The 27,481-nt window shown below is 37.4% G+C and overlaps 1 protein-coding gene across 1 annotated transcript in view; it reads right to left on the reverse strand.

The window, feature by feature from the left end:
* The window catches only part of LOC131066930 (ribulose-phosphate 3-epimerase, chloroplastic), a 54,046-nt gene extending 33,033 nt beyond the window's left edge, over window positions 1-21,013 (reverse strand). The window contains exon 1 of the mRNA XM_058001827.2: window positions 20,635-21,013. Within this exon, the coding sequence (XP_057857810.2) occupies window positions 20,635-20,750 (116 nt within the window). The 5' untranslated portion in view covers window positions 20,751-21,013. The remainder of the gene's footprint in view (window positions 1-20,634) is intronic.
* Window positions 21,014-27,481: the final 6,468 nt, after the last annotated feature.

Consider the following 27,481-nt stretch of genomic DNA (forward strand, 5'->3'; position numbering starts at 1 on the left):
CATCTTTCCTTTGCTGACATATAATTTTGAACCTGTGGCTTATGTGATAATTGGAAGGTCGCTAGTTTGATCTATAAGGCAACTTATCATAGAACTACGGAGGCTTGTGTAGAAAGACTCACAAACCATGAGTTAGTGCAAAGAAAACCAATACAGCTTTAAGGGATAAAGGTTTCAGCACAAGAAATTGTATCCTTTAACAAACCCTAATGTGTTCAAAAGGTGACCATGCAAATGGCATCCTCAAGTCAACATGATTCTTTACGCTAATGGGATCCTCCTCTATATATATAACCACTTATTTAATAACAGTGGGCAGTGAATAAGGGGGTAAAACCTGTTGGCATATGCACACTCCAATGCAAATCTGATTTAAATAATAAGTGCAGATCTGATTATGAGAGGTTGTGTCCCTTTCAAAGGGCAGAAATAATGAAGAGTTGCACTCTTTCAAAGGGTGCTAATGGTGAAAGGGTGTGTCTCTTGCTAAAGGGCATACATGATGAAGAGGTGTGACCTCTCCCTCACATTGAGAGATATAAAGGAAAGGAATTAAAAACATCTAGTAAGATCACCATGGATCATATCAAATCAGAACTGTTATTAAGTTACAGGCAGTAACCTCCTTGTTCTTGGTGGTATGCATGGGGATGTGTTTAATAAGTATGCTTAATATACGAAGCCCAATAATATTCTTATGCAGAATTAATAGTAATACTAGTATGGACTACAATATGTATGACAGTCATACTTAATTTCATATATATATATATATATATATTCATAATACATAAGAAATATATATACTTAAAGTCTAAATCATGTTATTACTTTCCGTATTTAAGAAGATGGGATTGAGATGTTCCAAAGAGGGGCAGTCTAAATCCAAGCAATAGGTTAAGTCCCAAGATAGGGTGGGGATCAGCGACCCGTAAGCCTTGAGGGTATAGACCCAAGATAGGTAAGGGCTTGGATTTGTAAACTTTGAGGGAACCTATTGTAGTTGGTCTCTAAGCGCTTTGGTAGCATATGTAAACCCTTCTCCCTTAAAACTGAAGTAGTAGCAGGGTTTGATAACTATATTAAGAACTATGAATAATGAAATTAATCAGCTAATGAGGAAAATCGACAAACACTTCTTAATAACTAATTGAAGAAAATCTATTAATTTTAGTATATTTAAATAGATCTGATGGACACTTAAATACAAAAGCTACCTATTAGATCCAATATAAGTAACCAACAATTATGTGGACCACCAATTGGCTACTCCATAATCTCACATTAACCATGGCTTCTCTTCCTCAATTACATAATACTCCGCCCTCTTGGCATAATTCTCCTAAAGCATATTTAGAAACCAAACTGTAGGACTTCCTCAAATCTGTGACCACTTGGCACCATGCTAGATCATTCATCCATCCAAATGTCCCTACTTCATTATATGTTTCTGATTTCCATTGTGCTCCTCTGATTCTACATATGTTCATAGTTGATCCTTTGACATGGCGTATATCCAAAGTTGTTGCTTCTTTGATTTCAAAAACTCGACAGACTCCAAAAAATTTAGAAACTCACACAAAAACTCGTAAATTTGCAAAATACTCATGAAAAACATGCATAGAACCGAATTTACAAAGGCCATAAGTAGTTTTTCCATCATTCATAGCTCAAAAAACAAGATCAAGTCACATCACAAAGTCATGATTATAAATTACAAATCTGTATTAATATTTTACAAATTTCATCCATGGAATACATGGTCCCAAATGTCATATTCCCGTGTAGATAGAGGGAAATGATTAGAAACATAAACAATACATGTACATAAATATATATTTTCTTTTAATGCATAAAATATTTTACCGCTTAAATGCATTTTATCTTAACTAGTGTGAGTGATGAAAGGACGCGTCCATTCCCAAGTCACCTCCAGAATAGACGCCATGTTTCAAAGGGAATCGCGTGGTTTCAAGAGGTATAAACCCGCACCCCAAGGGAAGCACGGGAGAGGTGACAAGGAGAGAAGGGCAAGGAGAAGCGTCTAACAGGTAACTTGTTACTCAGCAATAATGTTTATTTCAGTTTCATAATTTACGATGCCTAGACAACCATGAGGATTGACCAGTGAACGCATCAGTCAGCAGACGATGTGGAGGGCTAGTCGTTGGTTCTTCCCAGCGATGAAGAACCAGCGCCTAGTAAGCATCCCTCCCCATCGCCAGCAGTCTGGTACGCCCCCAGGCCAGTCCGCCTAAATGTTGAAATGTGCCCATGTGTTTATCGCCAATGAAGTATGTCTCTGCGCAAGTCGTATTCAATCTGCTTTCCTTTAATTCATTCTTCATATAACAGTAATGAATATAATTTAACTAGTGGCCCAGATTAATTGCTAAATCGGTTCCATGACTAAAAATTCTTGCCAAATGAACTAAGCACATCTGTAACGTACAAATGGTAAAATGAACTTAATCTTCACGCCAGATAGGTAACCTGCAATATCAGGTTTAGTATGATGCATTAAAATGAACTTTAGTAACAGACAAGAGAATAAACATAATTTGTTCATTCTCAAACACAACTAATAAGTCAAGAAAAGGAATACTAATTAATGATAGTCATATTTCTGCAACTAGGCACAAACGTATGAATCAATCCCTACAAATTTACATAATGGATAAATGTTAACCAAGTAATGCAAATTCTATAGTTATGAATCTATGTTTTCTGTAGGTATTTATTATCTTCTTGTTATCCTCTGTTTGTTAGTACATTCAAGATAATGAGTGCAAGTCAAGGGTATGCTGGCCCATCCTCAAGTGGCCCTATTAGCCCTAAGAGACAGGATGGGTCTGGATGGGTAGTCCAACCAACCTGGAGAGTCCTCAAAGTCTAGAATGGGTCGTGTATATATTTTGTACTGCAATAATTATGCCACTGATTTAATATTACTGCTAACATATAAAATGAAATATCTATAATGTTGCAGGGAACCGTAAATCCTTTAATTTGGCCCTAAATCAAACCTTCGGTGGACAAATCAGGCCCAAATTATCAAGAAGGCGAGGCAGGTACAGCAAAGGTTCATTACAGTGGTATCAGAGCCTCCTTCCTGCCACCCTATGGAAATAGTTGATGCAACAAAGCCAAAGAACCCATAGGGCCTTAGAAAGAGAGAGGAAAAAAGGAGCCAACAACATGAGTGAACAAGCTAGTAATGAACTTAGAGCCTCATGGAGCAAACCGCTCAAGCACTGAGGGAACAAACTAAAAGAACCATGCAGGCCTTCATTGAACAGAATGAGAGGAACAACCAACTGGTCCTTCAGGCCCTCCAAAACATAAGCAACCATAATACCAAAGAAGCCCAATCCAATCATTCTGAAAACCCCCACCCCACCCCGTCAAAGGACACCAGCTCAAGGTCCACCTGACCTTCATTCCTACCTGAGGAAGCGCCAATAAGTGATGATAACTATGACAGACCCATGGGAAATGTAGACCAGATCCTTGCAGACTACCGCGGGTTGGATCCCGAACTACGAGATCTTGTAACCTTCAAAGACTATTGTGATGCCAAACTAAAGACACTTGGTCGTAACGAAAGACATCCTCCAGCACACAAAGAGCTTCAAAACAAACTTAGTAAGGTGACTATCCCCAACTATGATGGGGAAGGAAAGGTATCAGCTAGGTCATGGGTCCAAAAATGGGAAATGTAGACCAGATCCTTGCAGACTACCACGGGTTGTATCCCGAACTACGAGATCTTGTAACCTTCAAAGACTATTGTGATGCCAAACTAAAGACACTTGGTCGTAACGAAAGATATCCTCCAGCCCACAAAGAGCTTCAAAACAAACTCAGTAAGGTGACTATCCCCAACTATGATGGGGAAGGAAAGGTATCGGCTAGGTCCTAGGTCCAAAAATTGGATACCTATTTATCCCTCAACCCCATGACTCAATCCAATGCTATTAAATTTGCTATACTTCATCTATCCGGTGTTGCCCATGAGTGGTGGCACCATGGCCTCATCACTCAAGGACATCAACTTATAAACACATATGAGGAGTTTACCCAAAAGCTGAGGGCATCAGTCAAAAGCACAGTAAGTGCCCATGAACCCCAAACATTAGATGAGGCTATACAAAAAGCTATGAAATTTGAAGAAAGCTCACCCAAGGACAAACCAAGCCCTTTGGCAACTCCTCCAAACCTCCACCCAAGGACAATAAACACAATCAAGAAGGGATTGTAAGGTCTTGTACCTATTGCAAGGGAAAGAGAGAAAAGGGACATATGTGTTCAGCCTTGGAGGACCTTAAAAAGAAGGGACTTTGTTCACATGCCTAAAACACTATGAAGGAAGGAGCCATAAATGTCAAGGTCGGGCTCACAAAATAGAAGCCTCACCATATGAGGATGAGGAAGAGCCACCTAGCAAAAGGATGAGATTGGGGGAAGAAGATCAGGCCATAGTTGCCACTATCACCCATGCTGCTAAGCACAACCTGTTTAGAATCAAGAGTTCACTTAAAGGGAAGAAAGTAGTCACACTTGTGGATAGCGGAGCCTCCCATAACTTCATCGATGAAAGGGTTGTCAAGCAGCATAAATTACCCACACAGACTTTTAAGGGGTTCGAAGCAGCAACAGCCACGGGGGCAAGGGTCCAGTGCACTAAGTTGGTACCTAAGTTGGAGTTCATAATAGGTAGCCATCTAGTAAGGGAAGATCTCTACGTGGTACCATTGGACACGGATATCATATTGGGAACTCCATGGATTTATTCACTGGGATGTTTCATGTTTGATCTCCCAAACCAAATAATCCGATTTTAGCATGAAGGGAAGGAAGTTGCTCTCAAGGACTTACCTAATGGTAGCTCTAAGCTGGTTTCTAACTTTCTTGTAAAAAAATGGAGCAAATTTTTAGAAAAGGGCGAGGAGAATGGGTGGCCCAATGCATGATACTAGATAAGAGCAATACTCATGAGAAATCCACGCATGTGGACATCAAACCCATCATGGAGAAATATAAAAGGGTGTTTGGGGAAATTCCCCAAGGTTTGCCTCCCAAACGGGAGTTTGAACACACTATAGAATTGGAAGAGGGGGCAAAACCAGTCATCACTACCCCTTATCGCCACCCTCACAAATATAAGGAAGAAATTGAGAAAACCATTAAGGAACTACTTGCTATGGGACACATCCAACCTAGTTCCAGCCCTTTCGCATCATCGGTGGTACTTGTTAAAAAGAAAGATGGCACTCTAAGGATGTGCATTGACTACAAACCACTGAATATGAAAACCATCAAAAATAGGTACCCAATCCCAAGAATAGATGAGTTGATTGATGAACTACACGGAGCCAGATATTTCTCCAAGATTGACCTTCGATCAGGATATCATCAAATCAGGATGGACATCCACAAAATAGCTTTTCGGTGTCACTATGGACATTTTGAATTCTTGGTTCTACCTTTCGGTCTAACCAATGCACCAGCAACATTTCAGTCATGTATGAATCATACTTTCCGCAAGCAACTAAGGCAATTTCTACTAGTTTTTTTTGACGACATTTTGATCTACGACAAAACTTGGGAGGAGCACCTCAAACATATTGAGAAAACATTGAGGATCCTAGAGCAAGAGTCACTTTATGCAAAGGCGTCCAAATGCGAGTTTGGAATGAAGGAAATCCTATATGTAGGGCATAAGATTAATGCGGAGGGAGTTAGCGTGGATGAGGAGAAGATAGCCACTATCAAAGAATGGCCTAGACCTAAGTCCCTCACACAATTAAGGGGATTCTTGGGGTTATGCAGTTACTACAAAAGGTTTGTATGGGGTTTCTCCAAAGTGGCAGCCCCTCTCACCGATCTAACTAAGAAAGGGGCTTTCGCTTGGAGCAAAGCAGCCCAAAGAGCTTTTGAAAGTCTGAAGGAAGCTATGAGCTCATGCCCCGTCCTAGCTATCCCTAATTTTTCCCTTCCTTTTGAACTACAATGTGATGGCTCCGGATAAGGGATTGGAGCTGTCCTCATGCAAAACAAACACCCCATAGCCTTTGAAAGTCGTAAGCTAACAAAAACAGAAAAGCATTACCCCGTCTATGATAAAAAGATGTTAGCCATTATGCATGCCCTAGCCAAATTCCGCCAATACCTACTTTGCACCAAATTCCATGTAAAGACAGATCATAACAGCCTAAGATTCTTTTTAAACCAAAGGGATCTAAATGATAGGCAACAAAAATGGGTCAGTGGGATACAAGCTTATGACTTTGATATTGAATACGTTAAAGGAACAACCAATGTGGTAGCAGATGCCTTATCAAGGATGCCACAAATAAATACCATAACTTCTATAAATGCTGATTGGAAATATGATCTTTTGGCAGAATACGCCAAAGACCCTTTTGCTAGCGAGATCTTGAGGGACCCATCAAGTCATGCAGAATACAAAGTTGTGGAGGACCTTATCCTATATAAGGACAGAGTGTACTTGGTGCCCAGCTCTAAACTCAAGGAAGTAATAGTTAAAGAGTACCATGATAATCCATTGGCAGGACACCCAGGGTTCTACAAGACATAAACAAATCAGAGAACGGTATTCTTGGAAAGGACTTAAGAAGGAAGTCAAAAAATACATACAAGAATGTACACAGTACCAGAAGAACAAAGCAAAACTCAACCACCCAGTCGGGTTGCTACAACCATTGCCCATTCCCGAACAGAAGTGGGAAAGCATTTCGATGAATTTTATCACCGGCCTACCCAAGGCTGAAGGAAAAGATTGTATATATGTGGTCGTGGACCATCTCACCAAATATGCACACTTCTTTGCTATAACAAACAAATTCCAAGCATCTCAAGTAGCAGAAGTGTTTTTTAGGGGAGTCTTCAGACTTCATGGGCTCCCCTAGAATATCATAAGTGACCGAGACAGACGATTTATGGGGCAATTTTGGCAAGAAATCTTCAGGATGGCAGGGACTAGTCTCACCCCGAGTACTAGCTATCATCCCCAAACCGATGGATAAATTCAAATCGTCAACAAATGGATTGAAGGATATCTAAGAAATTATGTCACTGGGCAATAGAAAGCTTGGATCAAATGGTTACATTTAGGAGAATATTGTTATAACACTACACATCATATGTCGATCCAAATGAGCCCATTCAAAGCACTTTATGGTTATGAACCCACCTCTTTTGGATCACTAATTACTCGAGAAAGTCAAGTACCACGAGCCAGGGATTTTATTCAGGAAAGCATGGACATCCTAAAGGCTCTAAAAGATCACATACATCAAGCCCAAAATCAGCAAAAGATATACGCTGATCGTAATCGTATTGAAAGATCATTTGAGATAGGAGACTTAGTCTTCCTACGGTTGCAGCCTTACAAGCAGTCTTCGTTGAAATCTAGTGGGGCGGAGAAGCTGAAGCCACGGTTCTACGGACCCTACCCAATATCAAGGAAGGTAGGGGAGGTAGCATATGAACTTGAGCTTCCTCCAGGCAGCCGCATCCACAATGTATTCCATGTGTCTAGGTTAAAAAAAGCATTAGGGCAGCAGATATCCCCATGCAAGGAGTTACCTCCATTAGATGGCGAGGAAAAATTAACACTGGAGCCAGAAGCCCTTTTAGACATAAGAGAAAGGAGAATAAAGAGTAAAAACATTGTAGAATACTTGATCTTATGGAAAGGGTTGTCGGAGGAGGATGCAACCTAGGAGGGTGAAGAGATCTTCAACCACCCAAATCTCCACATCGCTTGAGGACAAGCAATGTAAGGGGGGAGGACTGTCATATTCCCGTGTCGACAGCACGAAATGATTAGAAACATAAACAATACATGTCCATAAATATATATTTTCTTTTAATGCATAAATTATTTTACCGCTTAAATGCGTTTTATCTTAACTAGTGTGAGTGATGAAAGGACGCGTCCATTCCCAAGTCACCTCCGGAATAGACGCCATGTTTCAAAAGGAATCGCGTCGTTTCAAGAGGTATAAACCCGCACCCCAAGGGAAGCACGGGAGAGGAGGTGACAAGGAGAGAAGGGCAAGGAGAAGCATCTAACAGGTAACTTGTTACTCAGCAATAATATTTATTTCAGTTTCATAATTTACGATGCCTAGACAACCATGAGGATTGACCAGTGAACGCATCAGTCAGCAGATGATGTGGAGGGCTAGTCGTTGGTTCTTCCCAGCGATGAAGAACCAGCGCTAGTAAGCATCCCTCCCCATCACTAGCGGTCTGGTACGTCCCTAGGCCAGTCCGCCTAAATGTCGAAATGTGCCCATGTGTTTATCGCCAATGAAGTATGTCTCTGCGCAAGTCGTATTCAATCTGCTTTCCTTTAATTCATTCTTCATATAACAGTAATGAATATAATTTAACTAGTGGCCCAGATTAATTGCTAAATCGGTTCCATGCCTAAAAATTCTTGCCAGATGAACTAAGCACATCTGTAACGTACAAATGGTAAAATGAACTTAATCTTCACGCCAGATAGGTAACCTGCAATATCAGGTTTAGTATGATTCATTAAAATGAACTTTAGTAACGGACAGGAGAATAAACATAATTCATTCATTCTCAGACACAACTAATAAGTAAAGAAAAGGAATACTAATTAATGATAGTCATATTTCTGCAACTAGGCACAAATGTAATGAATCAATCCCTACAAAATTACATAATGGATAAATGTTAACCAAGTAATGCAAATTCTATAGTTATGAATCTATGTTTTCTATAGGCATTATTATCTTCATGTTATCCTCTGTTAGTTAGTACATTCAAGATAATGAGTGCAAGCCAAGGGTATGCTGGCCCATCCTCAGGTGGCCCTATTAGCCCTAAGAGACGGGATGGGTCTGGATGGGTAGCCTAGCCAACCTGGAGAGTCCTCAAAGTCTAGAATGGGTCGTGTATGTATTTTGTACTGCAACAACTATGCCACTGATTTAATATTATTGCTGACATATAAAATGAAATATCTATAATGTTGCAGGGAACTGTAAATCCTTTAATTTGGCCCTAAATCAAACCTTCGGTGGACAGATCGGGCCCTAATTATCAGGAAGGTGAGGCAGGTACAGCAAAGGTTCATTACACCAAAGCAACTTTTATTTTTTACTTTTTAGTCCTAGCAAGGGGATCAAGGGGCAGGTGCCCTCACAGGTTCTGGAGGCAGAGCAATAGCTTAATCGGTTCTTATGCCATTGGCTTCTAGTTGATAGGTTTTAGAATGCTCTCTTCCACAAATTTCATAATCCCCTCGTTGTCCTGAATTTTTTTAACATCAAGTCAATTGGTGCTCAATGGCTTTATCTGGCCCCTTGTTGCCAAGCTGATTGGTCATAGACAGTTTTGCTTTCTGCCTGTTGAGCTAGCAAGTTTGAGTATGCATAAAATAGACATGTCAAGTGAGCAAGGCTTTAATCTATTTGCATGCATGTGAAATCCTGGTTGCAGATGTAGGAAAAAGTAAAAACCATAAGGCATGAGAAAATATGATTAGGCATTTCTGTGGTAGTAGATTAGAACCAGGAATTAGTGTTGTCGTCAAAGAAGAATGAGTCCTGGACACTTTAATAGAAGTGTAGATCAGCCACAAAAATTAGCACAGCACATATGAGCGAATTCCTCTTCGAATTCATAGATTTCAGTATACAGAAGTGAGTGTATCTTTGGAGTTGGCTTGGGTCCAGCATGGGGTCTGCCTTGATGCTGTCCAAAATCTCACAAAGGGGTTCTTCCTTTTTCATTTTGTTGAAGCCATCCTCAAACATGGCTCTTGGTTTGTCCATGCATCCCTTCTTGTTTCACATCCTAGACATGTGACTTTGTAGTCTCCAAGCATAGAGTTCTATGCACCCTTGTTTGGGTGGAATTCCCTAGGCTATCTTTGCCATGCTGGAATGTTTCAGATGAAATAGCAGATTCTTTAGGCAATGTTATTTGTGTTGAAGTTTGAACCCTATTAAAAAATTTCAGCCTATTCCCAAAAACACATCTGCGTTGAAATTGATCTTTCTGTTGATCTGAAAGAGCCGATTGATATTCAAACTAACTAGATGAGGCACACCCAACATGCCCTTTTTCTCAACCTGCGCAACACCTGTTACAAGTGCCAGTCCTCTAATCATAAGAATAGACATTATCCCCTTCTTACTTCTCAAAGCAAGCCCACTCTCAAGCTTGCAAATGATGCTCTGCCTTCAAAGAAAGCAAATTTTTGGACCATAGCAGGAAAAATCTTTAGGGGAAAAATTGGGAAATTAAGAGTATAAGATTATTTCAAAAAATTGGGATTTATTTGGGAAAAATAAGATTTTAAAAATGTAAATGCAATAAAAAAGAGAGAGAGAGAAGCCCCAATGTTCATTGTTTTTTAAATTTAAAAGCATTTCAATAGAATAGAGATATAGAGAGAAAATAAAATTGAGATTTAGCCCATGAATTGTGGAATAGATTTTTGTCATTTATGTTCATATCACTGATTACATTGCCTTGGACAATGCATACTACATAGTGCATAAATAATAACTAGATGCTAATAGTTTTCAAATTTTCAAATACAAGCTACTTTGTACAAAGTCAACCTACAAAATGAGTGTCCTAAGTTCAAAAATATCAGACGTAGCCAATGACTCTTGTTGTTACAAAGAAAGCTACACTACAGGGTTGTAGGTCCTGAAGATGAAGATCCTAGGTCAAAGCCTCTCTTGAGTCGTTTAACCACATCACCATCATAGTTGTACTCCTTAGGGAGATCATAATCATCACTATCATCAAGGGCATCATCATTTGCAATCCATTAAGAATTTGGATTGATCTCGTCAAGGTCAATTAGCTGGTCTTCCCTATTAATATTAGTTTTGCCAATTGAATAAGATGTTGTTTCTGTCCTGATGGTCATTGGAGTTCATAATATATTTTGTATGAAGTAGGTGGTGTTTTCACAATGTGGTAAATTATGTGATGTTTTACTAGGATTCAACTATGTAGATTTTTGAGTCAATCTCATTAAACAATTGAATCCTGATAAAATATCACATATTCTATAGTGTTGATTTGAACTCATTCCATGTGATGATTGGATGTTAATATCTTGACAATTTTGGTGGTGAGATTCCCTCCAATTACAGGCATTTGACACATATCTCAATGTGTTGAAAACTTGAAAGCAATTTATTCTTCCTCCAAGGCTACATTTGTTTGTCCTCTAAATAAAGGAATTATGAAATTGACCAGCACTTTGAGAGGACTATGCTATTCAAATAATAAATTAGACATTGACATAAAGAGCCCTTTAATGGATTAATTTTCACAAGGAGTTGTAAACTGAAGAATTTTTTCTTCTTATTGTTTTTGTAAAAGTTATGGATGATACTCAGAAATTCTTGTCCTGCACATTGTTGTGACGTTTTCACACATCGCCCCATTGCAAATGGGGACCCCCACTTTTTTCTGCTTTCTAGGATAGTTGTAGAGTCTTTTAGCTATTATCCTTGCATTCTGTAAGAAGTGTGGTATCCCAAGTGGCTAAGCTGTAATCAAGACAACTATCTCTCTTCAGGATGAAGTCAAGCACAACACCTCCTTCGCCCAAGCCTGATCGCTTCCCATGGCCATCTCACACCCCCCACTCTCACCTTCCATTCCCTTCCATCTCCCCTTATTTCCATTTTCTTTCCTTCATTTCTCCCTTTCCCTAAACCTCTCCATCCATTAACCTATCTTCCTTTAACCTTCACTCCCCACCCTCAACTCCCTTACTACTTCCCACTTACCATTTCCTACCTATCCACCATCCCTCACTAACCCCAACCTCATCTTAACTACCTCCTACATCCTCTCCCCTCCTTGCAACGACCTCCCTTTATCCCTTATGCCTCCCTAACATACCACCACCTCCTTTTCCTACCCCGCCCCCCCGTATTCCTTCCTTCCTACCCCGTGGCACTTCCTTATCCCTTCCCCTCATCTTTCCCTTTGCCACGGTATCTTTTCATCTTACCACCTTTATTTCCTTCACTTCCCCCACTTACATGGCATTGCTGGGACCCACCAAAATGGAGAGTTAAAAGTTTTTTTAAGGAACATTTTTTTATGTGGTATGCTGGCCCCCACAAAGCACTAACAAGGAAATTGAAATTGTTTTTTAAGGCAGTGTGTATGGTATTGTTGAGCCCCACCGACTTTAGAGAAGAGAGCAAAAATGTTTCTAAGGCATTGATAATGCCACTTCAGCATAGAGGCTAAACTGACATCAGCACATTTTTTGGGTTAAGAAGTATGAACCCAGCCCACGATTTATCTTTGATTACCTAAATGAAAAGAGAAAAACCAAGGCATGAAGGCGCCTTGTGCATTTCTCTCACACTCCTTGTGCATTGCTCTCAACGCCTATTGTCATTGCTTTCAATGCCTTGTGCCATTGTCTTGTTCGATTATGAGAGAAAGGATAACTACGCCTTGCACAATGCAAGCCATTCGGTGGGTGCAATGAACGAAGAGCAAGGATGCATGTGAAATGCAAAGGTAATTACATTAAGTGACACGAGTCACAAAACCCGAAGGCTTGCATAGGCATCATTGAAATGCATTTAATGATGAGCGTTCACCTCTGTAAATAATTGCAAGATGATTTTATTTGAGACTCAAAGAGCAAAGTTCGAGGCCTCTTGCTAATGATAAATGCAAACGAACTTAGTGAATGCTGTCTCACCTTCTAAAAAATCGATTATGAAGGGGTGAATTTGAATTTCCTAAATGCCACGATTCAAAACATCACAACTATCATTTAAAATACGCAATGCATATTGAATGAAGGTGGCCACTGCATTAAATAAAATCACCAATGCCTGCGATGGAAATTACCAAGCTTCTTAAAGGGCGATTAAATCTGTGTGTTGATCAGTGCATTTGATCAACACACAAAATTGATGATCTTCACATACAGTGATTCTGTTTTTTTTTTATCTTCATTGGCAGCGATTTTGTTTTGATTACAAACCCTGGCAATTTTGGAAGATTGAGAGAAGCGATTTGGTTCATCTCCATTGTCCAACGATTCTGAGACTATCATTTGTATACACAGCGGCTGCACCTAGCAATAGCGATTTTCAATTTATGGTCAGTAATTTTGATCATTGAATTTGTTTAGCAAGCTCTTTGATCAGCGATTTCATTTGAAGGTGACAACTCCGTGCTTCTTGACAGCAAATTCATCTCTGGTTCACAGCGAAATAACTATATTTTGATCAGCAACTTTGTGACTCTGATTTTGTTCCTTCAGCAAATTGATTAGATATCAAGTTTGGGCGCAGAATTATTGTTTACCAAGCTCAATTTGGTCCATTCATTTGATTACCAATCTCTTGAGACATTTGCAGGTCTGAAGTAAGGTTCATTTTATCATTTTCATACGAATTTGATCTTATTACAAGAATGGTCCAGCACTCTTATCTATTATTTCCATGGGACCTTTTAAGGGATCGATTGTTAGCATGTTAGGATCATTTTAGGCATTTGTAGGAACATAATTCATGAGTTCGATTGATCATATTCAGCTGAGGATAAAATTTACAAGCTAAGGGTTCCGAACTAGACACCTAGGGTTTTATGCAATATTGCGAGATTTTGATGAATTATCATTTTTGGATAGTTCTTTGCCTAGGTGGTTGATTCTTACTTTGCAAAGCATTCATTTATATCATTCCACAAAACTAATTTGAACATCTCTCTCAGGTGAAGGATGGCTAGAGCCCGACAAATTCTGATCAAGGAAGACAATGAATTTTAGGGTATGTCCTAGGCTAGAACGAGGTCCATCCAAGACAAGAACAAGATCCATCCAAGGCAATGACTGAGGTCTGATGCAGGCAATCAAAGCAAAGGGGCAACTTTCAACATCAAGCACTCGAGGAAATTTTCACAATCTTGAATTTCCTTCGGAAATCCAAGAATCACTGCCAATATAGCTAGATGAAGCTCAAGAATGCAAGTGATTAAGACAAGAGACAGTTTCAGAAGAGATAATCAAAGTCAAAAGATCAACTTGAGCAAAGTCATCATCACATCAGGAGCTTGGAAATGTTGAGTATCAAGAGATATGCCTCATTCATTCACAACTTGTGATGAGTTACAAAGATCGAGCAAGCTAAGGTGGTGCCTAGCCATCATTTATCCAATCATATCGTTTCATGAGAAGGTGTCCAAATTCAATGTACCTAACTCATCCTACAAAAGAAGGTAACTACCACGTGGACACAAAGTTCAATGCACCTACCGGTGTCACCTATTGGTCGAATTTTTTAAGGACATGTGTCCCATTAATTGTAATTTTGTCATTGGTCAAGCATTAAATGCTTTGCAATGGGTGTAACAAACCCTAATTAGGGTTTCTATCTTTTGATCTTCGCCATTGATCTCAAATTGATCTGAACCATTAAATTGTAATGAGAGCACTATATAAGGCTCCACTTCTTCATTTGTAAAGTTAATAGTAGCAGTCCAAGAGTAGATAATAGCAAATAGCGAATAGACATTAGATAGTAAGCAATTAGCGTATGTTATAAAAGGCATGTAAACTTCATTGACGATATGGTCAATTCTATATGTTGATTCAACAATTTGCATGGTCTCTACTTCCCAATTTGATTTTCATGTTATTTAGATGAATGGAAAAACTTTGTGTATGATCAATGGTGAAATTTGTACATCCATACTACTAACACTTTGCCGATGGTAAAGTGCCTTGCGTAGTCAACTGGATTTGTCTTAGACAAAGCTTAACTTCAATTATCGCTTCTTCATTGATATGCATCAACTTGATGGTGTCTATGCTTGTGGTGCTACTTTGAAAATCATAAAGCTATCCTTAGGAGATTACACTAGCCTTGTGGAGATGTTCATAGCATGTCAAAGCAAGACTTAGCTGAATTCCACCAAAGATTGTCCTTTGCTCTTACATTCGTAGAGTTAGAATAGTCCTCCTTAACCCTATCCCTTTTTCCTTTTTTTTAATCAAGTGAAATCCCACGTTCCAACATAATTCGAGCATTCAAGCCTTCAACGTAAGTCCACCTTGTGATCCTAGCACTAACACATCATATACAACTGAGTTTATCCAAGAACCCATCAAGACCTGAAATTCGAGAACCTTGGAGTCGTCCCACTTGATCACGCAACTTAGCATTTGGGAGTCTTTGTTCAAGAGAGGATATACTTAGTATTTTATTCCGTGTTGCATAGTGCATAAAAACACCAACAACACACATGGGTATGAGTTTTGACTGATTGCTATCTGTTACTTGATAGGCATACCATATCATTGCTTAATGGATTTGTATGCATAACCCACTACCTCCTATATCCAAACCGCAACCAAAATGGGTATTTGTGGTCCTATGGCGACATAGATGTAATACATGGGTTCACATTAGTATTAGATTGGCCTAGATTATATGGAAATCTAGAGACAAGAATGTTCTAAGAGGATTGGTAGTTTAAGAACTCTTATAGCATGAATGTGAGTATGTGATAAGTGATGCAAAATGTGCAATAAATGTTATAGAGCTCTAAGAAGATGGGTAATAAAGAAAGTATTTTTTATATAGTTTCAAGATTTAATCATTCACAAATGAGAAATAGACAACTATGGACTCTATATATATATATAGAGAGAGAGAGAGAGTTGGAAGGGGCACGTAATATATACATATATATATATATATATATATATATATAATTTGTATTGCATAATTGAAATGAACTCTGTTATATCAGCATAGGGATCTCCATGAATATAAGATTTGACCATTGATTTAATGATGCATACTTGATTACCTATTATTATAGAAAAAGTACAATATGCTGCCGCAGTCACCTTCAAAAATAATCGATAGGTTTGTCCTAGCTACATCGAAATGTTGTGCAGCAAAGTGTTTTTCGTTTGCCTTCAAATTACAAGAAAAACCCTACCTATCACTCAAATTGGCAAGCCACAAGTCGTGTCAATCAAAAAGGGGTTAAAATTGCACAAGAAATATAAGATTCATGTTGAGGATGATTTAATCCTATTTAAATCCAATTCAAATGCATTTCAACACGGAAAGTTTTGGTCAGCTAACATTGACCACAATTTTTTTTTTAAATGTCTTTTTTAAGCAAAAAATTATCAATAATAGTGATGCCTAATCAATCATGTTTAATTGCGATTTTTTGGCAATTTCTGCTTCTTTGGTTTGAACAATAATTAGGAATCACAAGAACAACCAAAATGCTAGTATTAGTGGTGTGCCACCTAAAAACCCAACTCATAATGGCAGAATGCCTCCTAAAAACCAAGGTGGCATTGTTTCAAAACCTCTTGAGATAAGGAGAAAGAGATTGTTTTCTCCAATGGTGAGTCATCCAAAGAGATGAATAAACCTAGGTATAATAGGTCTCTACTTCTAGCTATTGTGTTGTCTTCTCAAACAAACGCTTTTATTCATCCACCTTCCTCTTCCCTCCGACAATTCCACAACAATCTCACAATCTAACTTGGAATTGGGAAGAGGATGAACATCTTCCCAACAAATGAAGGCAGAGTCAACCAGTAATTCGGCTAGGTAGCTCCAATACCCTTCTAGAGGGTGTATTTTTGTAGAATAGCTATGTAACTCTTGACGAGTTATATAGTGAGGATATAACTCATGGTTGTCGTCAATAAATTTTCTCATGGAATGTTCAATATTTGATAGACCTCACAAGAAAATGTTTTTTAGCAACGCATTCAACAAATATTTCCTAGTCTAGGCATTCTCTATTTACAAGAGGTTAAAATTTCTCTCATTCTTTTATCATTTTTCATGTCATATGGCTAGCAAGTTTTTTTTTTGTGTTGTAACCATGATGCAGATGATGGTGGTGTTGTTACTTTTCTCTCCCCTACATGGAAGCCACATTTAGTTGACTACAATATCATGCACTAACTAAGCATTATGGACTCTCTTTAATATTGATAATCTTACCTTCAGAATTATTAATGTTTATGTTCCCAATGATGTTGAAAGATCTCCTCAAAGATAGATATATCATTCCATTCCTATAGTCACTTTCATCATGTGAAGAGACGCAACACATTGCTTATGCATTGAACAACTGGTGAAAGCAGATCTTGGTACTACATGTGCAATAGATTGGGGCTTTTGATCCCAATCCTGGTCATTGTCATAACCAACCTACTTGGTCTATGTGGAGCAATCTTCATTTGAAATATGATAGAGTTTACAAATGGCTTGAAAGGTCCATGTTGTCAGCTCAATCCTTCTTATTCTTTGCCATTTGTTTCTCGCTACCAATGGAGCCTCTACCAAACGTCCTTTCAAACCACTTTCCCATATGATTTTGCATTGAATGGCAGTTTGCCAAATCCAACAACAAAAGGACTCATTTGTTCCTGATCACCTCTTTGTTTACTCATTTACCCACGCTTGTTCATTAAATAAGAGATGTTTGTGGATCATTTGGGGATACATTTGATTATGGTTGTCAGGATTCAAAACCAGGATCGCATAGTTTAAGGAGATATTTTTCTTGGTAAAGATGTAACCCTAACCATAACTTGTTGCAATTCTGATTCTAGGGCAAATTTGAAAAGGGGACACTACAAGTTCATTATTGTTGAACTTTGGTTTTTGTAACCCTTTTAAATAGGTTTCAAACAAGACCATTGATTGATTTGCCAAGTATCATCCATCAGCAGTGGCAACTTGTGCTTGCAATAAGCTGCAATTGTAGATGTGACAATTGAAGAACTGAATTTGGACCATTCTGCTATAGACAAGTGGCCTTTTGTTTGCTTATATAACCACAATGGAGCTAATGTGACACTTCATTAAGCCATTACACATCAACCAGTGGTTGTTTTACTAAGAACTTGCTGATGCAACAGCATTGACTGACGCAATGAGAAATAACCATATAGAATTACTCATTTGGAGGTATTGAGTAGCCATGGTTGACACTTGATTTGCATACATGTGACAAGGATCTGAGACACAATATTTTGACAAGCAGGAACAAGCGATGAGGAAGCAACAAACAAGCAGGCACACAGACAATTAGCATGGCAGTGAGGCTAAGCAAAGCAAATGATGGGGACCACACAAGGCTTATTGCACATCGGCAGGAGAATGTTTTAATGAGCTCTCACTGATTCAAAGGGCAAATGCAGTGTAATGGGTGTCCCCATGTGTCTCAGATTGCGATTTGAGGAAAAGTAGGGCAAGCCAGCAGATCTGCAGCAAAGAGTTAAAAGCTAATACAGATCGACCATGTGTATGCATTCAAAATGCAAGTGGGATTTGTTAGACCACGTGGGCACGAACTGACAAATAATATCTTGACACAACACCATGCCCTAGTTGGCAATGAGGAATAAAGCAACCAATAACATACCATCAGTAAGTGAGGCTACATTCAGATAAAGGCACTTTCTGATACAAAGGGAACTATGATGGGGTCGGTTAGTCTACGAAACACATAAAGCGACAACTTAAGAGACTACACCTGGGAAGAACAAGTCACCAAGAGGATATAACAAAAGTTACAAAGGAAAGACATAACAGATAGAGATAGAGTTATACCATAGCTTAGGGCAACTTATACATAGCACAAGACCATAGAACTAGTACAGGCAAGGATAATACACTTCTATTAGAGACTAGATCAAAAGTTTAAAAAATGGGGATATAGCCAGCAGAACACCAGGTGAATGACATACATATTCTGCTTAGGATTGAAGCACCAAATGAAAATGATAACAAGCCCCTCCATATGCAACACCCTAATCATTCTTCAATGTTAATGTCAACGAAGATGAATTTGGCAATCCACTAATCTATGGATTGATATGGTATCCTTCCTTCAATTCCCCTTTTTTCTTAATTTAAAATAGCAAAGTGTATATGTTAGGTACAGTCATTATGCAAGCATTCTTCTATCCTTAAACTTCACATCTTGAATATGTAATTGTTCAGATACAAAATCTGTAAGAGCCACATCAACCATTCCAATGGCAAACAGATTTTGGATCTTTAATTTCACCAAAAACAATTATGAAAGCAACATGGTTATGCCCATCTCCATATTTGAAAGGGGCTTCCCCACTAAAACGAAAAAACAAACAAGATTTTTCCTTGCTAAAAAGACAACTTGTAACAAAATCCATAAAGAGATTATGGAATTCTTAAGTAAAAGTGAAAAGCATATGAAAGAAGAATTCATGATCGCAAAAGCCCAACAGACTTCAAACTATGAATCTACCAGCTTCTTTATCATTTCATATCCTATCACGTGAATGCCAAAACTTCCACTTGCCATAAAATAAAACCTCATAAAATTCTTCCACCATCTATAAAACTAAATGACCAATTTAACGTGGCATTGTGAAGACCTTAACTATAAGTAATTAAAAAATCTGCAAAAATGAGTCGTTTGGCACAGTACTATGGTTTTACGTTTGAACTTTAACTACAGATAAAGGAACTCCTAACCAAGAGGAAGGGTGCAAGACTAAAGTGAGAAACATGGGTAAGGGTGAGAAAGATTTCACAACTAGTGTCCTTAGTCTCCTACGCATTGCTATCATGAATGGAACAAGGATTGCTTTGTCATTAGAGATTTCTCTTACCCTCCTTACAGTCCAAAAGGGCTATAAACTTGTATAAACTAAAGTAATACAATTGAAAATAAATTTTAGCATTTTTAGTTCTAGAGATCAAATGCAGGTTATATGGGATTTTTTTATGTGGGCTAGTTTTTGCCAATAGACTATAGCCAGGTTTCCCAAAAATCTTTAAGCATGAGTTCTAGTGTTTCCTCGTAGTCCACCATAAGTTTTAATGTATTCGAATTGAAAAGATATGCCACCTATTTTTAGAAATAATAGATTTCATCCTATGCAATTTATTCAATTAGAAATGAATTGAATATATCTCATATAGACATATATATATTTTATATGAAGACTATATCTAACTGTATTAAATTTTGAATCTTATTTTCAATTGTCCAGTGCAGAAATTCAAATGGGTGATTTAAAACCCCGCTTTTAACAATAGTAAAAAGCTTCTGGAAAAACATGATAACAATTTGGAAACCGTCCATGTTTAGGACCAGCTTATATGATCCATCAATTTATAGAGCTCCATCTACAGACGATTCTAGATTAGCTAAATAAGATGCCTAGCCAGACCAACTGGGCACTGGGCATAAATTATTTTTTCATCTAGGCAATTTCGTAAAAGTTTGTTTCAGAATCCAGAGAAGTTATCAGGAATAATAAAACAATTGACATTTGATTAGAGGTTTGCAGCTGTCAGGTACACAATTTTATTTACATCTGATTTTGTAACATTTGCATTAAACATATTAGCATTCAATATATTCGTCAATTAGGAGCGTTGTTGCTGAGTTTATAGGTCTTCCTGAAATCTATTGCTCCAATCATTATGACTTAGGAAACCCAATTATAAATGGTTGAACAATAAACCTAGCGTGTGGAACGAAGCTTCTGCAATCAATTGGGAATGAAGAGAAAGAAAATACCTTGAAGAGGGTGATAGTAAGACTCTGTTGTGCTTTTTCCCCAAGAAACTCCCTGTCTTGTGAAACAGAGGGGCGTTTGTCACCGCTGTGGAGCATATTGAAGTCGCTGTTGACATGGCTAGAATCGAACCTTCGATCTCGAGGCAAGCTCCGAATAAAAAAATGTAATGTTCAGGGCCTCAACCAACAGATATTGGGAGTTGGCAACAAATAATAGAGTAAATGACGCGTGTCTGGATCACAATTTTTTAAGCATTTATCTTCATTATAATTCTAATTTTTTTTATTTTCTCAGGAAGTATCTTTGAGAGGAAGTTTGTATTATCCTCTGATCTCAGAGATTGTTCAGTTTTGTACATTATTAAAACCATTCGTCTGTTCATTATTCCAAGTCAAAATGAGGTAAGATTATATTAGCCTTTTACTTCAAGGTATCTTTGTGGGGTTTCGGTGGACACTGTGTGGTTTCGATCATTAAGGGTAGGGCGTTCATCATTATCTTATACAAGAAAAGGATGGAATTGCAAAAGTCTGTTTGATCAAGCAGGTTGTCTATAAGCTATTTTTAGTTTAAATTTATTTTTTCTTTTAAATTGAATTTATAAAATTGTATAGTTATTTTTTTATTAGGAGTGAAAATCAAATGATATCTGTATATACATAAAATTGGTTATGAGCAATTAAATAAATATTTTATATTTATTTAATGATTATTCTTCTATTAAATAATTAATTTGAAAAGATTAATTTATTTAATTCATTAGTTTTTAATATTCTTCTATTAATTAATTGAGTTGAAACATTTAATTCATTCATTCATTATCCCTCTTTCTTATAAGTCAATAATTAAATATTTAATATTTAATTATCATTCCTTATCATATTTGTGCATTATTCACTATCATATAGTTCCATTATTAAATAATTTCATAATTATTTAATCACCACTTTCCAACTCACCTCATCTCCACATCATCTCCACATTTGCCAACTCATCCATCATGTGGCTAATTTAAATCAATAAAAACAAATAAAAGTAAATCATTTATGAGCCACTTATCTCCAACTTCCATGTTCATGAATAATATGTGTACTTGCACATAATCTTTGAAACCTCCCTATTTTTACTCCAACACTTCTATATTCTTGGAACAGGTTTTGTCCACCTAACCCTAGTCCATCTCCATTTGTCCCTCCATCCCTAAATATTCTCCAACCAATCCTAGATTCTCTCAGTCTTCCCCTCAGTCAAGGTGAGATGAGTGACACTTGTCTTCTCCTTCCCCCTTTCTCTCAACCTTCAACCTCTTGCTCATAACCATCCAAAAAGAAAGATTTAATCATGATTGTTGATCTCTACCACCTAAGCTTATGCACTCAAAAATCTATAAATAGAGGTCTCCTAAGCTATTTTTGAAACTAATAGCTAATCTTATAGTTAACTAGGAGTCTTAATCTTTGCATCCGTGAGTTCATTTGTCTAGCATTTTAGAGTTTTTGAGCAAATTAGCATAAATCATTTTCATAGCATAGTTTTTGCATATCATATCATCTATCGGTCCATTCCACACTTGTCATCTTGGAAGCTATCAGTGCTTGTCTGAGAGCAAATCATATGTAACCAAGAACAATGGGGTTAAGACACAATGAGACATAATCCATGAGGGTATAATCATTTTATTTGCTTTATTTCATGTTATTTAATTGGTTGAATCTTGAGTTCCTGTAGTTTTATATTTTCATGATGGACTAACAAGTTGCAGGTTAATTTTTGAGGTGAAAACTTAAGTCAATACATTTTTTGCGCCCACCGTGGGGCTCAAGCCTCGCACATCTTCTTCTAATATCCTATCTAATTCTTGGAGTAAGGCATTTGTAAGCCTATTTCACGCCTATGTGAAATTGGGCAGTGCTTTAGTACATAGGTTAACACTTTTACTGCCTAAGTTACCACATTTATTACTCAGGTTGGCAGTTTTATTGCTTAGGTTAGCGTTTTTATTGCTCAAGTTAGTGCTTATGCTTGTGAAATCATGCATTTATTACGCAGGACAACGCTTTTATAACGTAGGTTAATGCTTTTGTGTTGCAAGGTAGCACTTATGTTTTGTAGGATACTACATTTACTGTTTTAAAGTTTTCATTCTCATTATCTGCAAAATTTGAAATTTATAATCTGTCAGCTAACAAATCTCTGCATGTTCGACTATCCAAGACTCAATTTTTGCAAACTACTAACTTGTGTGCATGCAGGTTTTATCTTTAGCAATTTTGATGCATTTTCTCACTTAGTCTAACTAGGAGTTATTTTGGAAAGTAAAAGATCATACATCTTTCATCTAGCTTAACTAAGGGGTTAATGAACAACATACAAACTTGCATTATGTGTTTTCAGTAAGGTAGTTGCACATAGATGATCTAAAGGTTAAAAAGAATCGTTGTTTACCGTGTTTCCTTAAAAGTAGTAGGTGAGTATGCTCTCACCCTAATACGGTGATTAGAAAGCTAGACCTGCTTTTATCTTGTGTAACCTTTAGAGGGTCTACCTTCCCGAGCTTCCTTGAGGGGGGCAGTTAGAGGGGAATGACCCAAGTGGAAATGTGCTAATATCAAGTCCTTCCGATCCACTTTAAATAAATCGTGTCTATGATGAAAGTCATGGGAAACATGTGTTGATTAGTTCATACCGACACTATGTTTCCCCATAAACCCTATAGAGTGCAACCTATATAGGTTGGGAACCTTTTGTATTTAAAGAGTGTAAAGTGTCGCATGTATGGCCACATGACCGGAAGCCCTTACTAAAAACCATCTTGTCTGGTTGCCAAAATCCATCTAATTGTTGGCGTAGGAGGTCAGACCTCTGAAGCGACTCACACATGTACGGTTCCTAGTAGAGATACGTAGTTTGTCATGGGTAATTTTCATGGAAACTAGTGCTTGGCTGCCCCAGAGAAGTGAGTGTCAAGGGTGGAACTAGTGCGGTCAAGCACCTATATATCCGTTTTGAATAGCATAGCCTCAGGGGAAATCCCATGTGAGATTCAACAATTATTGTCTCGACCTACCATAAAACTTGTACTTGCTTGTGCACTTTGACTTTCCAAACATTGTGTCTTTTGTGTCTGCAAAATATTCTCAAAATGGTCAAAAACTTGAAAAATCATTATCTTGAAATAAGTCAAAAATTCGATAACTTGCTGATAAACTGGAAAATTCAATCAAAGTAGTGAGAATCATGCTTTTGCAGCGCAGAGCAGTGCTTTTGCACGTTAAGATGACACTTTTACTCAACAATACAGCGCATTTAAGTCATAGGATCATGCATTTGTCAAACTGGGCAGTGCTTTTACAACAGAAACAACGCATTTAAAACCTAGGTTCATGCTTTTACAGGTACAAAGTAGCACTTTTATTCAACAGTGCAGCGCACTTGTTACCCAAGACAATGCTTTTATTCAATAGGATAGCGCATTCGTTCCAGCTCATCTATAACAGTGAAACTTTTCCCATATTAGAACAAAATTTCAACATCAATTTCATATTTTTCGAGGAGATTCATTTTCAACTAGCATAGATTTTCAAACTAGTCAAATAATCAGGTTTATCAATCAAATAAGTCATTTCCAAAGGTTTTCATAAGCATAAACATTCAACAAGTTATTGGTTCAACCATCTCAAGTGCAAAATTGTCATCATCATTAGTTTCTTATCAAGATACATCAAATCCTTTATCACGAAACTAGATCATATCAACCTTTGTTCATCATCTTGGATATATCATTCCTATTTGGACCTAGGTTATATCAAAATCAAAATTGCACTCTTAGGAATCAAGCAACTTGAAAATCATTATATGCTTATATGACTTTTCGATATTGCCTCAAGAAAAGGAAACCTAGATTTAAGGCTATCTTTAAGAAGAGGAGATTCTTATACATCAACCGCAAACTCTTGTTAAAACATAGAACATTCCTACACCATTTTCGTAACTATTTACATGGTTACGGAATAGAGTTTGACGGAGAAACCTTACAAGCACGATCCTTTCAACAAAAAGACGCCTTATCACAATGCACTAATAGGGGTGGTAAAATCAATTTAGCTTATCTTTCTAAACCAGTGATCAGCTATTGAGTTGTATCTAGAAAATCAAAACTTGGGAAGTTTCAAATCAATCATATGCCAGTTTGGACTAGAGCTCAACACGAACAATTAAGAAGACAACAAAAACAAATGGAAGAGAAAAATCCAATGTTTCATAAATTTGGATACACAGATGTTGATGAAGAAGCAGTCAATAATACCATTAGAGACCTTGAACAAGATTCCAGATACGAAAAACTAATGGAAACTCTTGGAAAAACAAAAATAGAAATATATCCTAATGTTGGCAAATTCAGGAGCAAAATTGCCACAAGATTTCAACATGAAAAGTTTTAAACAAGATGCGGAAACAAGCCAAAATCAAAACACTGATGATCACAAGGATGATGACTTGAATCAGGTAAACCACAAAGAAACAAGAAGAGATAGGGAAGAAACAAGAGGAGATAGAACAAGAAGAGACCATGATGATACAAGGAACCACAATGAAACAAGAAGGGAGAGAAGTGAGAGGAGAACTTATGAGGATGCAAGGAGAACCCATGTTGATAATCCTCTATTAACTCTCACTCGACAAATGCAAATTTTGCAACAACAAATACAGGATATGCAGAATGGAACGAGTTCCAAGAAATATTCATTGGAGAACATCTATCCATATCCTTTTGAAAATAATTTAAACATGATACCATTCCCACAACATTGTGAAATCCCAAAATATGATAAATATGATGGGAAATCTTATCCTCAAGATCTTGCACTATGAGTATGGAGTTTGCACACAATGAAACTTATATGATGCGTCTATTTCCTAGAAGTTTAAGTGGGCAATCAATGGAATGGTTCTCAAGATTGCCATCTGGGATTAAATCTTTTGAAGAACTTGTAAACAAATTCATCTCTCACAAAACTCCTACAACACAATAAATGAGATAACAATGCTAGACCTATGCAATATCAAACAAAAGAATGGTGAACCTTTCATGGTTTTTCTACAACAATGGAGATGATTGTTTAATAGGTATCCAAGAGATGTACTAGATCAAGAGAAAATGGACATATTCATTGATAATCTTACCAGTGAAATGATTTATAGACTCAAACTGCAATTCCTCCCAGTTTTGCAAAAATGATTGAAAATGGTCTAAAGATAGAAGATGTAATGGCAAATAAGGGAGAGTTAAAACTCTACAACAATTCTTATAGCAACAATCACAACAACAACAACAACAATGGTAACAATAACAATGACAAACCTAAATTCTGGTCAAAGAATAGAAATGTTACCAATGGAGGAAATGACGATAACAATAGTGTCAAACAACAACCAATCTTTAACTTATCAAGCCAAGTGCCAAACAAAAACAATCAAAAGAACAGTAAACCCAAGTCTTTCTTCTCAAATCCCCACAAGAGATTCACAAACATTGGGGAACCATTGGAATCAGCTTTAAAGACTCTTCTTGCAAATAAATTGATTACCTTACCAGAAGCAAGAAATTATGAGCCTCAAATCAAACCAAGTTAGTGGAATGACAATTATTTTTGCAACTATCATCGAAACACGGGACATCAAACCAATGATTGTCAAATATTAAAGCACCTTATTCAAGACTTAATTGATAATGGAGCTATCATAGTGGATGATCATAAAATGAATGAATCGCATCTAGCATTCAAAACTCCACTCCCAAATTATGAACAAGGTGAACAACCTAAACCAAAGGATGACAAGGGAAAAGCCAAGGTAAACTATACTTACACATATGATGATGTGGTAAATGTCATCATTGTCAAAGACAAAACACCTTCAGAACCGATCAACGATATTACTAGAAGCAAAGCAAAGGTTACATTTCCGAGTACAACGAATGAATCAACATCTACTCCGAGACAATACAACTTAGTGGAACAATTACAAAAGATATCCGCCCAAATATCAATTTTGGAGCTCCTTAAAGTTTCACCTCTGCATAAGGAAATATTGGAGAGAGCTCTAGCAGAAACAACGGTCTCAAAAGACCTAGATGTAGATCAATTCCAAAACATGGTGGGACACCTCATAGCCCCTCTTTTTTTTTTCTTTTTTTTTTCCTCTTTTTTTCTTTTTTCTGGAAATGATGATGCATCTTTACAATACCCTCATAGTGCTCCCTTACATATCGAAGTCACCATTCATACAACCCGTGTCAAACACGTACTCATAGATGGTGGAGATGTGTTGAATATTTGTGCATTAAGTTTAATAAAGGCTTTGGGATATTCAGAGAATGCAATGGATCCAAAGAAAAAAATAACTATCATGGCTTATGATGAGGAAGAGCATTCTTCTAAAGATACATTTTTGTGCCAGGTTCTAGATTTGAATCTATCTTATAACATTCTTTTGGGAAGACCATGGATTTATAGCATGCAAGCAGTTCCTTCTACATACCATCAATGTGTTAAGTTTCCTCATAATGGATGAGAAATCACTGTATTAGCAGACTCCAGCCAATATTGCAATAATTTAAAACCAATGCAAGATGTAAGGGTTCCACATAATAGAGAAGTAGTATGTCCCACTAAGGAAACTCGAGAAATATTATGGCAGAATTTTGAGAAAAAGCTCAAAATAAATGATGAAGGAATGGGGAAGTACTCTTTGCATAAATTGCCACTTTCACCTAAATCACATGGAAAACCTATAAATGCTCAACCACAGATCCAATAGAAATCAATTGAAATGTTTGATGGAGCA

Source organism: Cryptomeria japonica, chromosome 9 (genome assembly GCF_030272615.1).
Source record: "Cryptomeria japonica chromosome 9, Sugi_1.0, whole genome shotgun sequence".
Lineage (NCBI taxonomy): Eukaryota > Viridiplantae > Streptophyta > Pinopsida > Cupressales > Cupressaceae > Cryptomeria > Cryptomeria japonica.